Here is a 14138-nt window from a genome sequence, read left to right as displayed (position 1 = left end):
AGTCTGTCTAGTTTTGTATGTTTGAAATTCTCCTTATGTGAAAAGTTCTTAGAAAGTCATGAAAAATACTTATTTTCCTGAACCCCAATTCAAACCTATGGGAAAGGGAAAATACTGCAACATTTTCAATTTAGGATTTATGATAAATATGAATAATGGAATGCTATTTTTAGTACTTGTTTTAGGGATGAGAACTTAATAAAGTTTATTCAAATTACAAAGAATTCATAAGGAGAGTATGTGTGAATGTCAGAATAGCTGAATTTCCTGATTCCAAGTCAGTCCTCCTCAGAGATGACATCTCTCTTAAATCGTAATACAACAAAAACATGGAAGCAACAAATTAAACAGGAATGATAAAAATTACGAAAGACAAAGGTCAGATGTTGATATTATATAAAGAATGTTGTAATGGCATCCATTTTTGATATCCAAGAGTAGAGAATAAGTGAAATATCCACTTAGCCCCATTTAGCTTATATTTAAGATTCCTTACAAAATAAAATTATTAATTAACACATTCGAGGTTTTTATTTTGACACTTCTTAGCACATAAAATAAAGGATCTAAGAGTTGTTCAGGTATAAACCTTCATTAAGCCTTAATTAAACATATATTCAAAAATATAAGTAAATGGTTATACTTAATGTTTTCCAAAAAATGTCTCATTTTATTCATTTATAAAATCCCAATGTCATGAAAAAGCTGTCATTTTTTTTCCCCTTCAAGTCAATAGTTACCTTTGATTCTCTCAAACAAGTATTCCTGATTTGGTGTTAGGTCGAGATACTGCACAATTGTATTAAGAGTTGGAATGAGAGGGGCTTTGACCAGGGCAGCCTGTTTCAAGCTGGTAATACTGGCCTCTGTTAAAAACACAACACAAAGAACACACATTATTCTTCAGGAGAGTCTCTAAAAGTATCCAAAATGCTCTTCCTCATGTGTTCAAAGAGCTGGTTCCTCACTGCTTTCAGGTCTTCACACAGTCAATAATGTCTTCCATGGCATTCTATCTCAGATTTTGTAAAAAATAACAACAACAATAACAATATCCTCCTGTGGTTTTTCCTCGTTAGCACTAACCTCTTTATTTTTATTGTCTGTCTCATCTAATATAGAAAGCTTAAAGAAGGCAGGGATTTGGGACATTTTTTTCACAGTTGTATCCCTAATACATAGGACTACCAAGTACACAGCAGGAACTCAAAAGATGTTTAAAGAATAAATAAAAGTAATAATAATTTATCTTAATTTGCATTATGCACTTTATCTACAACTTATCATTTCAGGCAAGAAGACCTGGCTCTGCGAAGGAAGTACATGAAATCCATTTTCACAAATCTTTAAACAAGTAATACATAGAAGACTTTCATGGCATATGTATAAAAAGATGCATGACAGCTTTAAAAATAAACTGAATTGGAAGTTGCCCATTATGCCAGGATAAGCAGAGACTTTATGATTATGATTTTTTTTTAAATCACAAAAGACAACTAAGAAAAGAAATTAAAAATACTCATATTTGGGCTCTGGTTGTGGCTCAGTGGTAAGAGTGCTTGCCTGGCATGTGTGAGGTACTGGGTTCGATTCTCAGCACGACTTATAAATAAATAAAATAAAGGTCCATTGACAACTAAAAAAAAATTTTTAAAAATATTCATTTGTTAAACAACTCTACTTTGAAGAAATTATCTTAAGAAAATGATTTCAAATATACACTAAGGTTTAGGTAAAAGGAAATTCGCTACAGTATTACTAGTAACAGTAAAACTCACCTAAATTTTAGAAAACAGAGATCTGCTAAATACAATTGATAACAATTATAAATAATAAATACAGTCGAGCCATAAAAATAATGCTGGAGAATATTTAACAAAATAGAAAAAGGGGTTGGGGGGCAAGTAACAAACAATATGATCTCAATTTAATTAAAAATATATACATATGTACTATATACACATTTTTCAGTTTCTAAAGATGTACTCTTCACATTTCTTAAATTATGATACAATTAAATTATATAGATAATGTAGTTCCTTTGAACATAATAATTGGTTGTGATTTACAACTGATAGTGGTTAGCTCTGGAAGCCAACTTACACTCTTCATTGTCTATCTGTACTTTCCAAATCTACAATGAACATATAATAGCTTTTGTAGTCATAAACCAAAGTAATTTTATTTATTTTTTTAAATTAAAAAAATAGGAGTTTTATTAAATTCCTCAAATTACTACTCCCTGTTTTTCTTCTTGGTGGAAGTTTTTATCAACCACTCATTCATAATTTGACCAAAAAAATACATATTTTGTAAATGTGTCACAGACACATGGAAAAGAACCCTACTTTTTGTAGAGGACTTAAAGTAATTTTATTTTTTAACAAGCACATCACAGTGGTAACATGTTGTGATACACATCTTTATAGCTCATAAAGAAGGCTCAAGTGGGACCTGGTGGTGCACACCTGTAAACCTAGCAGCAGCTCAGGAGGCTGAAGCAGGAAGCTTGATAGTTCAAAGCCAGCCTCAGCAACTTAGTGAGGCCCCGAGCAACTCAGCAAGACCCTGTCACTAAATAAAATATAAAAAAGGGCTGTTGATATGGCTCAGTGGTTAAGTGCCCCTGGTTCAATCTTTAGAATCAAAAAAAAAAAAAAAAAAAAAAAAAAAAAAAAAAACTCAAAAAGGACTAAGCACAGATTCATTAACGATTACCAAGACCAAGAAATTTTCCATTCTGGTCTTAAGAGTCAGAGAGGTTTGATCCTAAATCAATGCTCTGTGTACTGGGTAATTTATTTAACCTCTCTGGGTCTCAGTAGCCTCATCCAGAAAATGGGACAGTATCAGCTTCCAAGCAATATAAGTGCTGTTTTAATTACATATGAAATATTTGGATACTGAATAAATACTTCAGGGATGCACATTTCTATTTTTAATTAATAAAGATTGAATAAAAGATGTCCAGTATAAATGAGTACTAATGCATAATCCTAACTACTTACTATATTTCAAAGAGAAATTTAATCTATAGAAGGAATTGGCTAAAATACTCATTTTTCATTTTGAAATCTAATTACTCAATTGTAAATAAGTTGTAATATATATGTTTCAGACAAATTATATCATATAATACCTTACTTTGTTATCAATTTATATATTTATTGGGGATTGGATCCAGGGATGTTTTACTCCTGAGCTACATCTCCAGCCCTTTTTATCTTTTATTGAGACAGGGTCTTTCTACATTGCTGAGGCTGTCCTTAAACTGGTGATCCTCCTAACTGAGCCCTCTGAGTCACTGGGATTATAAATGTGTGCTATCATACCCAGATCTGGTTTTTTTGGAACTGGGAATTGAACCCAGAAGTGCTTTACTACTGAGCTAGCTACATTCCTGGTCACTTTTTATTTTGAGACAGGGTCTCACTAAATTGCTTAGGACCTCACTAAGTTGTTGAGGTTGGTCTCTAATTTGCCACCCTCCTGCCTCAGTCTCCCGAGCTGCTGGGATTACAGGCATGCACCACAGTGCTCAGCCTACTTTTATTTTTAAGTAGTGATTTAAATTACTTTCTTTACAGCACATTGTATTTAATATGAGCAAAGGGTCATGTGTATAGATTAATAATGCACACAACTCAATAAAAAGACAACCCAGTTTAAAAATTAATAAAGGATCTGAAAGACTAGCACATGAGAAGATGTTCTATATCACTAGAAAACTTAGGTCCACATAAACACTTGCACAGGACTGTTCACAGCACCATTACTCATAATAGGCAAAGTGGAAACCATCCAAACACCTATCAACTAATGAATGGATAAGTAAAATGTGTAAGATGCATTTTCAATATCATTTGGTCACATGAAGAAATGAAGTACTGATAAATACAACCACATTTATGAATACTGAGAACATATATGAAAGAAACAGTCACAAAGAACCACACACTGAATGATACCATTTAAATGAAATATCCCAAACAGGCCTACCCATAGACAGAAAATGGACTGATACTTACTGATACTTGCATAGGGCTAGAGGACATGTACAAAATGGGAGTGACTGCTACTGGGGGATGGGGTTTCTTTTTGGGTAATGAAACATTCTAAAAACTGATAGGGTTGGACAGTTGTACAACCCAAACCCCTGGATTGCACATTTAAAATGGGCTAACTGTATGGTAAGTAAATTATATAAAGCTGTTACATTTTAAAAAATCATATATTAATAGACATTTAGTTTTCTTCACCTAAAGATAAGAAAGGAAGTTTTTAATTGGTCATTATAAGAAGGTATTTTCCACTTGGCTGATTTATTGAAAGTAAATCAAATGCTGAACTCTACTGCACATACCTCCTATTTGTAGCTCTGGACAACCCATACGTCTCATCTGGGTGCTGACAGACTCAATCTCTTGAACAAGTGGCACTAATATTGTCTCATTGATCCACTAAGAAGAAATAAGGTATAGGTTTTTTATACATAATTCCAAAGTATTTCTCCAATAATTATTTTCATTTTTACAAGCAACTCTAAGAACTTTTTATTTTCTTGTACTTGAATATTAACAGAACCATAAAGTACAGTGAAAGAGAATGGAAGTAGCTGCCACCTGAAGTCTACAGAAAGTTAAGCAAACATGCAAATGGAAAGCAAATTGTTATATTCTTAAATCATACATGTCTGTTTTATTTTTTCCTCTGAAGAAAATATAAAACTTCCAGCTAAATTTTTCTTAGTATTTTCTATTATTATTATTCTCATCTAAGAATATAATATTCAGTTTATATTTCTAGGGTAATTATTCACATATTAATGTAGAGTTTATATTAATTTGCAATCTGTAAGATAATTTTTCAAATAACTGATTAATGGTATACAGGCTCAACCCAATTCCTTAAACACACAGAAAAACTGGGATTCATTATACTTGAAACCAGTTTGTGAATATCATACTATTACTTTAAGACTGAGATTTTTAAATTCCATTTTCCATAGCTAGTATCACACTCATTCTGATATGTGAAAAAACTCTCCAAAGAAGCTTCCTGTTTGGTATATTTGTGTTTTTGTTTTGTGTGTGTCTGTAGCAACTATATCCACCAATTCTGTTTCCATGCTTTTTTTAATCATAAAATGAAAGGATGAAAAAATATTTCAGACAAAATACAGGCATACAATTCCTTATACTCACCTGAATTTTTAAAAATCTCTGAAAATGGAAAGTTCTTTTATAAAGACTTAGCAAGCAAAATGTGAGACAGTGACAACTTGAACTGAGTGCACACTATGCTATTTATAGACTTTATTCCACTTATTTTGCCTATCCATATACTTTGCTGCAGATATATAAATGTAGTTGACTACGGGGTGCTAACCAGACTCTTAATAGTGTTGTTACAATTACTCAAGCTGGCTTTTATCTTGTGATGTTCCTGCCCCAGTCTTCCAAGCAGCTGGGATTACAGGCATGCACCATGATTCCTGGCACCCCCATACTGCTTTAAAAAAAAAAAAAAAAAAAAATACTGAGAACTCAGGATTTCAGAATGCTATAGCCTAAGGAATTCAGATAAGGAATTGTTTGCAAGCAGGTAAAACTCTTAACAAGACTTTATATTTTAAGTATATTAGCATTTTTAGGTTAGTTTATTTTTTATTTTATTTGTTTTGGTATTAGGGATTGAACCCAGGGGCGCTTAACCACTAAGCCATATCCTCAGCCCTTTTTTTTATTTTGTTTAGAGTCAGGGTCTCACTGAGTTGCTCTGGGCCTCACTGAGTTGCTAAGGATAGCTTTGAACTAGCGATCCTCCTGCCTCAGCCTCCCAAGTCACTGGGATTACAGGCATGTGCCACCGTGCCCAGCTTTAGATTAGTTTATAATTAGAAGTACAACAGCATACAGATCCAGAACAGCATTTCATCCATTCATTCTTCTAACATTTACTACATGCCATCTACTTGCCAGCTGGTCTTTGGCTGGAACAAAATGATCTAAGATGTCTGGAAGAGGGATATAGCCGTTATTCCTCCACCATCAAATTCTGAGTAGTTCTGGCAATTTTTATTCATTTAACTATTGTTTAAAAAACAAGCTTGGTATGGTGACACATGCCTGTAATCTCAGCAGCTCGGAACGCTGTAGTGAAGGAGGGGTTAATGTGCCCACAGAACCTGGAACATACAAGTGCTACAGAGTTGGGCAAAAAGGCAGGGTTGAAAGCACATAAGCTAATCACCTCTGGATGTGGAAGAATTGACTTCCAGGTCAAAGATTAGAGGGTTTTTCTCTAGAGAAATCAATGAAATTATATGTTCTGAATTATCTTCAAGGATACATCATCTAATTGTTCAAGTTTTCTGAGGACAAGGCTCCTCTCAATTGTTTCCCTCACAATTCTAGGTACATAGTAGACTGACAGAAGAGTTCTTTGGAAAATACAACTGGAAAATTGGGAAAGGGAAGAGGATCCTAATGGTTAAAAATACTATATTTTTTATCTTCTCTAAATGCACTGATTTACTAAATATGGAGGGAAAAACGATCTCATGTAAATGGACAGACACCATAAGGTGAATGTCATATTTATTCTTATGTGTGTACCAATCATATTATACTTTTAGTAACAATTAATGTTAACATTCTAATAGCTAACTCTGAAGTCTAAGAACACATTTTGCACATTAAGAGACAAATATGTCTTAACAGAAACATCAGAACTTACATTTCTAAACTTAGCTGTCCACGAATCCATGTGATCAAGAAGTTGTCTATTCATAGTCACTCTTGCCCAAACCTATTAAAAATATATTTAAAATGAACAATCAGTGAAGAAAAAAAATCTTGCCAAAAATCATCCTTCTTTCTTGCACCTTCAAAAGTGCCTGAAGTTTGGAAAAAAATCTCCAAAAACATCAATATTCATTTAATTAATATTCCATAGTTTTAAAATTATTCTCTCAAGACTATTGTTCATGCACAGCTATATCTTTAAAAGTTCCTTACATTGGTATGTTTAAAGAACACTTTTCTTGCTTTTAAGGACAAAATAAAAATCCCATGTTTGGTACTAAACTGATAAAGTTACAGAATGCCAAATGTTCTAATCCAAATGTATTTTAAAAGCAAGAGTCTGGGATATGTTAAGTACAATTAGATACCTGAGAGGCTTTCTATGATATAAGTAAAAAAATACTTTAGGCAGAGCCTTAATGTCAACTATGTGTCACAAAGAGTAAAATGTACAACATAATTTAGTTTTCAGTACACAAAGTAAAACAGGAGCCTTTCCTCTGTTTAATGAGTGCCAGACTTATAGTTCTATCTAGTAAAGTGGAGATTATAGAAAAAAATGATCCAGGAATAGATGACTTTCTAGCGATCTGAAAATCATAAATATTGTCATTTTTATTTTCCATTTACCTCTTCTGCAGCTTGTTTAGAACTGAGATCAGCTTCATCTTTGTTTGCACATGGGGCCTGAGACCTACAGGCAAGCTGATACTGAAACTTCTTTAAAGTTTGTGCATAATCCCCCATAGAACGACTATAGTTCCAGAAAGTAGGGCTGGTAGAAGGAGAGGTAGAATCTGGGCTTCCTACAATAATGAATTGAAACAATTTCAGTTTGTTATCATTTTTACATCTAGCTGTTACCCCCCAAACACTGGGTAGTCAGGTAGCCAGGCAATGACAAAGAATCAGAAGACAAAACCCCTCATGAAGCATCTATATTCCCCCCTTCCCTTTAGAAAACCCCTCATGAAGCATCTATATTCCCCCTTCCCATTAACTTCTCTTTAGAAAACACGCATTTCTCATGTTAAAAATTAAAAAGAACATTTTCTGAATAGTATTAACTTAAGAGCCATAAAAATTATAAGTGGTTGACTGTGTTTATATCTGTTATAAAATTAAGCTTGTTCTATTTGGTAAAACTTTTAAATGATTCAGTGAGAAACAAATTTCTCCAGCAAATAAACAGGCTAATAAGTTGCCTGATTTTAGAAGCACCTGCTGAATGGAAGGACTACAACTTTCTATTAATAGACTATTCTCTGAGCTATGGGCTGACCTTACTCATCCTTGCACTAATTGTGTTTTATTTACTATTCCTGTGTTGATTAAAAGACTATCTGCAGCCAGGCGTGGTGGAGCTTGCCTATAATCCCAGCAACTCAGGAAGCTGAGGCAGAAGGATCTCGAGTTCAAAGCCAGCCTCAGCAAATTAGTGAGGCACTCAGCAACTCGGCAAGATCCTGTCTCTAAACAAAATATAAAAAAGGGCTGGGAATGTGGTCCAGTTTAAGCATCCGTGGATTCAATCCCCAGTACCAAAAAAAAAAAAAAAAAAAAAAAAAAAAGAAAAGAAAAAAGAAAAAGGACTATCTGCAGATTATGCTTCTAAATTTATAACAAAATTTATACATTTACTTATAGGAAGAGTAAAAAAAATTTACATTTAGAAATTATCTACTCCTACAGAGGCTTATTTATACAGAGTACTCATCACACTTGAGGGTTACAATTTGTCTGTCTTCTCAAAGAGAATCTGAGTTCCCTGAAGGCAGGGAGTAATTTTTCTCCTAGCACCTAGTATAGTGACTGAAAAAATAAGCAAGTTTCCAGCGACAATTATTCTTAGAAGGGTTTTTTTTTTTTTTAGTTTAACAGATATCTAAAACATCAATTAAGACTTTATACCCACACACAAAAATCACAAATAGAAACTTTTTTTTGCCTTAGACAAAGTTTTAAAAGAAGTGACTATGAAATATTAAAATTGGTTTTCCTGTGATGTTTATAGGCACAAAAGATGAGAAAACATGAAAGAGAAATATGGCAACATTTCAATTCACCAAACCTTGAAGGTTAGCCAGTCTTGTGCCATGGTGAATATAGTATGTTTTATGCTAGCATAAAATTTTAGTTATGTAAAGAAACATCATACTTCATGTGAAGCTAATTTCCAAGTAGGAAACAGAAAAGGAGGGTAAGAAATATGGTCATGATACAGCATAAAAAGTTATCCTGTTTTAATTGATCATTTTGACTAGTAACTTTAAAAATGATAATCAAACTTTCTGTGAAATACTTGACCTTGAAGGGCTAGGTTTGTAGCTCAGTGGTAGAGCACTTGTCTAGCATGTTCAAGACTCTTGGCTCAATCCCCAATACCATACAAATATATACACACACACATTTGAACTTCCATCTAGCCTAGTACATTAGGCAAAGTACTAATAAAACTACTGAAAATGAAGGCTTTCTTACCAAAACAAACTGAAATCACACAAATCACTGGGGAACAAGCCTCCAAGCAAAATAGGCAAAAAGACAAAAGTGTCAGTATTTAACCTCCAAGAATTTTTGAGATAGAAAAAGAAACTGAAAACAAAAGATCTCTATAAAAATCAGACATATTTAAAAAGAACCAAATGAAACTGAAAAATGAAAAACAAACCAAAACAAAAACATGACTGACTGAACTTTAAAATTCAATGATGAAGTGCAGGCCTTATAGCCTATCTCATAGAGTGCCTGCCTCACATGCTCGAGGCCCGGGTTCGAGTCCCCAGCACTGTGGGATTGCAGAAATAAAATTCAATGATGAGTGCCTGTAATGCTGGTAGGGAAGTTGAGGCAGGAGGATCTCGAGTTCAAAGCCAGTCTCAGGAACTTAGTGAGATCCTGCCTCAAAACAAAAAATAAAAAGGGCTAGGGATGTAGCTCAGTAGTTTAGAGCCCCTAGATTCAATTCCCAGTTCAAAAAAAAAAAAAAAAAAAAAAATTCAGTGAGTTAAAATACAGAGAGCTAAAGAGCTGCCCAAGAGGCCAAAGTGATTAAAACACGTAAAGTAGGCTGAGGGGTAAAACAAGAGTTGTTTCTTAGAGAATCACCCAACTAGTTCAAGTAAAAGACATGAAAATGCAGAAATTATAATATTCCATTTTCCAACCACCACTGCACTAACCCACGGAGGCACGCTCATCAATGGATGTGACAGTCACTTGGGGAAAAGGGTGCTGCAGAGCAGGAGATAAAAGAATTAAATTTTATATCCCCAACAAAGGGACAAAATGCTATCTTGTATCTCCTGATGGGAAACCCTAAAATATATGTCATCACCTAAGCTGTATTCCCACCAGAAAATATTTAACCTGAATCTAATAATGAAAAAATGATTAGAAAAATCCAAATTTGCAAAACAAGAGCATGACCTCTTCAAAATGCTAATGTCATAGAAGACAAATATATAACTCCAAAACAAACATGCAAATTTCTAAATTAAAGAAGACAAATGGGGTGGGCATGGTGGTGCACACCTATAGTACCATGGACCCGGGAGGCTGAGGCAGGAAGATTATGTGTTTAAAGCCAGTTTCAGCAACTTAGCGAGACCTGTCTTAAAAAAATAAAAAATAAAAAGGGGTGGGAATGTGGCTCAGTGGTTAAAAATCCGCCCCCAGCCCTGTTCAATCCCTGGTTAAGAAAAAAAAGAAAAAAAAAAAAAAAAAGAAAAAAGAAGCATGACAACTAAATGTAAAGGAACCCTTCATTTGATACTGCATCAGTAAAAGAAAAAGTTACAAAAGTCATTATTAAGTCAAGTGGATTAATATGTCTATGAATTACAGAAGTATTTCAAGTACAATAATCATATTGTACTTATAAAGAAAAACATCCTTGCTCTTAGAAGATGCATGTGATATATTGAGGGATGAAGTGGTGTGGGGCCCACAATTTTTTTTCAAATGCTTTAGGAGAAAAGAGAATGTGTGCACACATGAGTAAGGGACAGTAAGAGCACCTAGTTTCTCATTACTGGAGAAAGGAGTTACAGATACGGAAAGAGAGAAACTAGGAAAAACCCATTGTAGCTGAATTGGAATTAAGATGTAAATATGAACTATTTTCTAGCTGTATGCTCTAAGGACCTAGAGTATTAATACCTCAGTAACAACAGTGGTTTAACACCCAGAACCTGGTTATTAACTTCTAAATATGCTTCACTAAATGAATTAGGACTCCTGGGGTAAAGAGACTAATTCCAGAACCAGCCAGCAAAAGTACAGGATAAGTCTAGAATATTCTGCAATGCTAGAAAGTATCTGAGGGGGAAAAGTGCTCAAAGAATGTCATGTCGAAAGAGTACAGAAGCCAAGTTTAAGGGGATCCCACTAGCCAAATCTGGGACAATGCAACCATCAAAATAAATGACCTAACTGGGGAGAAGAAAAAGCTTTATCTTTTCTTTTGAGAGTAGAATGCTATTTTGTAAGTAGAATGCCAACAAATAAAGGTCATAACACACAGTAGTGTCAATGTACTTACTATCACTGAATTGTACACTTAAAATAGTTAAGTCTTATGTAAATTTTACCACAATAAAAAATGTGAAAGCTAGAGATGAAAGAATGCAATGAGACAGTCTCTGTAACAACCAACATAGTAAAAATTAATTTAGAAAAGAATCTTAAAAGTTCAGGTATAGATTTAGATATACCAGGAAAATATTAACCAAAAGAAATTAGTATAGCTGTGTTAATGTCAGACAAAACAGATTTTAAGGTAAAGATAAAAATAAAGGGCATAATTCACCAGAATATTAACTATTCTGAATTTATAAGCACTTAACATAATCTCATATATTTAGCAATCTGACAGAATTATGAAGAAATATTTTATTGAAGAAAATCAGTGGGACTGAACTCAGAGGCACTTGACCACTGAACTAGATCTCCAGACCTATTTTGTATTTTATTTAGAGACAGGGTCTTACTGAGAAAATCAGTGGAAGGTTTTGATATACTTTATATATATATATATATATTTTTTTTTTTAAACTTGTAGATGGACACAATACCTTTATTTTATTTATTTTTATGTGGTGCTGAGGATTGAACCCAGTGCCTCACTCATGCTAGGCAAGTGCTCTTCTACTGAGCCTTGATATATTTTCTTAAAATAACAGATGAAGCAGATAAAAATTAGAAACATAAAAAGTTTAAGAATATCATCAAGAACCTTAACCAATAAATAAATATGGAGACCAAACTTAAGAGATTATGCATTCTTTTGAATTCAGCAAAAAACCATTTACAAAAAATGACATACTACCACATAGTAACTTACAAGCAGGTCTAAAAGAAAGAGAAAAAAAGAAAGAAAGAAAACTCACAGACAAAAAGGAAAAAGAAAACTCCCAGACATTAATAGATATAGATTAGAATCTCTAGCCACAGTACAATTAACTTAGGGGGAAATGAAGATAATCAGGCCTCTTCAGGCTTGAAAATTAAAAGTGACACCCATAACACTTGCAAACAACAATAGCACTTCTAAATAAACTTCTGTGGGCTGAGGAAAAAATAAAAATGAAGTCAGAAAATATTTAAAATCACAAACATGTGTAGAGGTTGTTTTGTGTTACACCCTGTATCATTTTCAGTAGATTTGAAATACTTCAAAATTTAAAAAAAAAAGCATGTATCAAAAGTAATAAGATAATATTGATTTGTTTCTTTGACATTTGTGGCATTCTCAGGCAGAATTAAATTAAAACTCCCTAGAGAGATTTCAAGCGACACAAAGAGCCATGGTCCAATAATTTGGCTTCCTCACCATGGCTGCGCTTTAGCACCTAATGTGCTTTCTGTGAAAGTTCCTGAGGGGGAAAAATCATTACTCAGTTCGATAATCTAATTTGGTTTCAAATAATTGACTTTGTAATAATCAAATCCACCACAAATAGATTAAGATTTGCTAACTTTCCCTCCCTAGGAAAACTACGTAGCTTTAAGAAAATACTAAAAGACAAATTTTAAAATGTTCTGAAAAAGAGCAGCATTTTTAGAGTAAATACATGCTTTCTACTCAACCTGCCCTGCCACATCAGCTTTCCAAAGATTATCTCAAAAGAGACAACTATTATTTGAATAAGTTTTGCTACAGACCGCTTCAAAACATTATTTTATAACCTCAACTTTATTTATTTATTTATTTTGCAAGTACTGGGGAGTAAACTCAGGACCCTGCACATGCTAGGCAAGCCCCCTATTACTAAGCTACATCCTCAGCATCTCCAACCCCAGTGTTTTTTTGTTTTGTTTTAATTTTGAGACAAGTTCTCACTAAGCTGCCCATGTTACATTCAAACTTGTGAGCCTCCTGCCTCAAAATCTAGCCTCCTGGGTATCTGGATTACAGGTATGTGCCAATAAGCACTGGCCTAGTCTCAGCTTTAACCAGAAATTTTAACTTACATTATATAAAAAGGCTTTCAATCTTACTATACATAAAAGGTTCAAGACTTCTCAGTTCAATTATATTTTAACTTCTTAAAATCTGATGGGAGTTAATTCTAATGCATAAAAATACAAAATGTGTTTGTCTCTTAAACTTCACTTATATTAATAAAAGACAAAAATACATGTAGAGGTATTAAAATAATGAAAATAATAAGGATTATGTAAAATGACAACAAAAAATATTTCCATTAGATAGAAATTGTGTACCTAGCTTAACTCTATGCTGTTTTTCTTCTTCACTTCGAAGAAAAGTGTCCAAAGTGCGCAGGTCTGTCATGTAGTCCTCTTTGTCAGTAGGTGAGTTATAGACAGTGGGTGAAGAACGGTAGCGAGACCTCAAGCCGCTGCTCTCCACTGCGCCAACAGTGGTAGGGTATGGAGAAGAAGGAGAGGGACTAAAGCTCGCCAACTATACAAAATAGAAGAAGCCAAGTTTATTTTTCTTAACTTAAACTTATTTTTGTTATTTCTTTTTTATTTATTTACACTGTGGTTTCAACTTTATCAGTGAGCTATATCCCAATCCCTTTCTGTTTTCTATGCTGACACAGGGTCTCACAAAGTTGCCAAGGTTGGCCTTAGAGCCTCCCAAGTCTCTTGGAGTTACAGGCATGCACCACCACACCTGGTTTATTTTTAACTTTTAAAAAGTAACACACCCGTACAATGGTCAAAATCTAGAACACTGACACCACCAAATGATAGTGAGGTTGTGGATCAATAGGGGCTCTCATTCATTGCTGGTGGGAATGTAAAATGGTACAGCCACTTTGCAACAGTTGAGTGGTTTCTTATAAAAGCTAAACATCCTCT

The 14138-nt window shown here is 33.8% G+C and overlaps 1 protein-coding gene across 1 annotated transcript in view; it reads right to left on the bottom strand.

The window, feature by feature from the left end:
• Positions 1-14138, bottom strand: part of TMEM209 (transmembrane protein 209) — a 34499-nt gene that overhangs the window by 12303 nt on the left and 8058 nt on the right. The window contains exons 6-10 of the mRNA XM_079149798.1: positions 13533-13734; positions 7437-7612; positions 6739-6810; positions 4364-4460; positions 741-866 (exon numbers count right to left, since the gene is read on the bottom strand). Coding sequence (XP_079005924.1) covers positions 741-866; positions 4364-4460; positions 6739-6810; positions 7437-7612; positions 13533-13734 — 673 coding nt within the window. The remainder of the gene's footprint in view (positions 1-740; positions 867-4363; positions 4461-6738; positions 6811-7436; positions 7613-13532; positions 13735-14138) is intronic.

This window comes from Sciurus vulgaris, assembly GCF_902686455.1.
Source record: "Sciurus vulgaris genome assembly, chromosome: 8".
NCBI lineage: Eukaryota > Metazoa > Chordata > Mammalia > Rodentia > Sciuridae > Sciurus > Sciurus vulgaris.
This window is presented reverse-complemented; position numbering and strand designations above follow the sequence as displayed.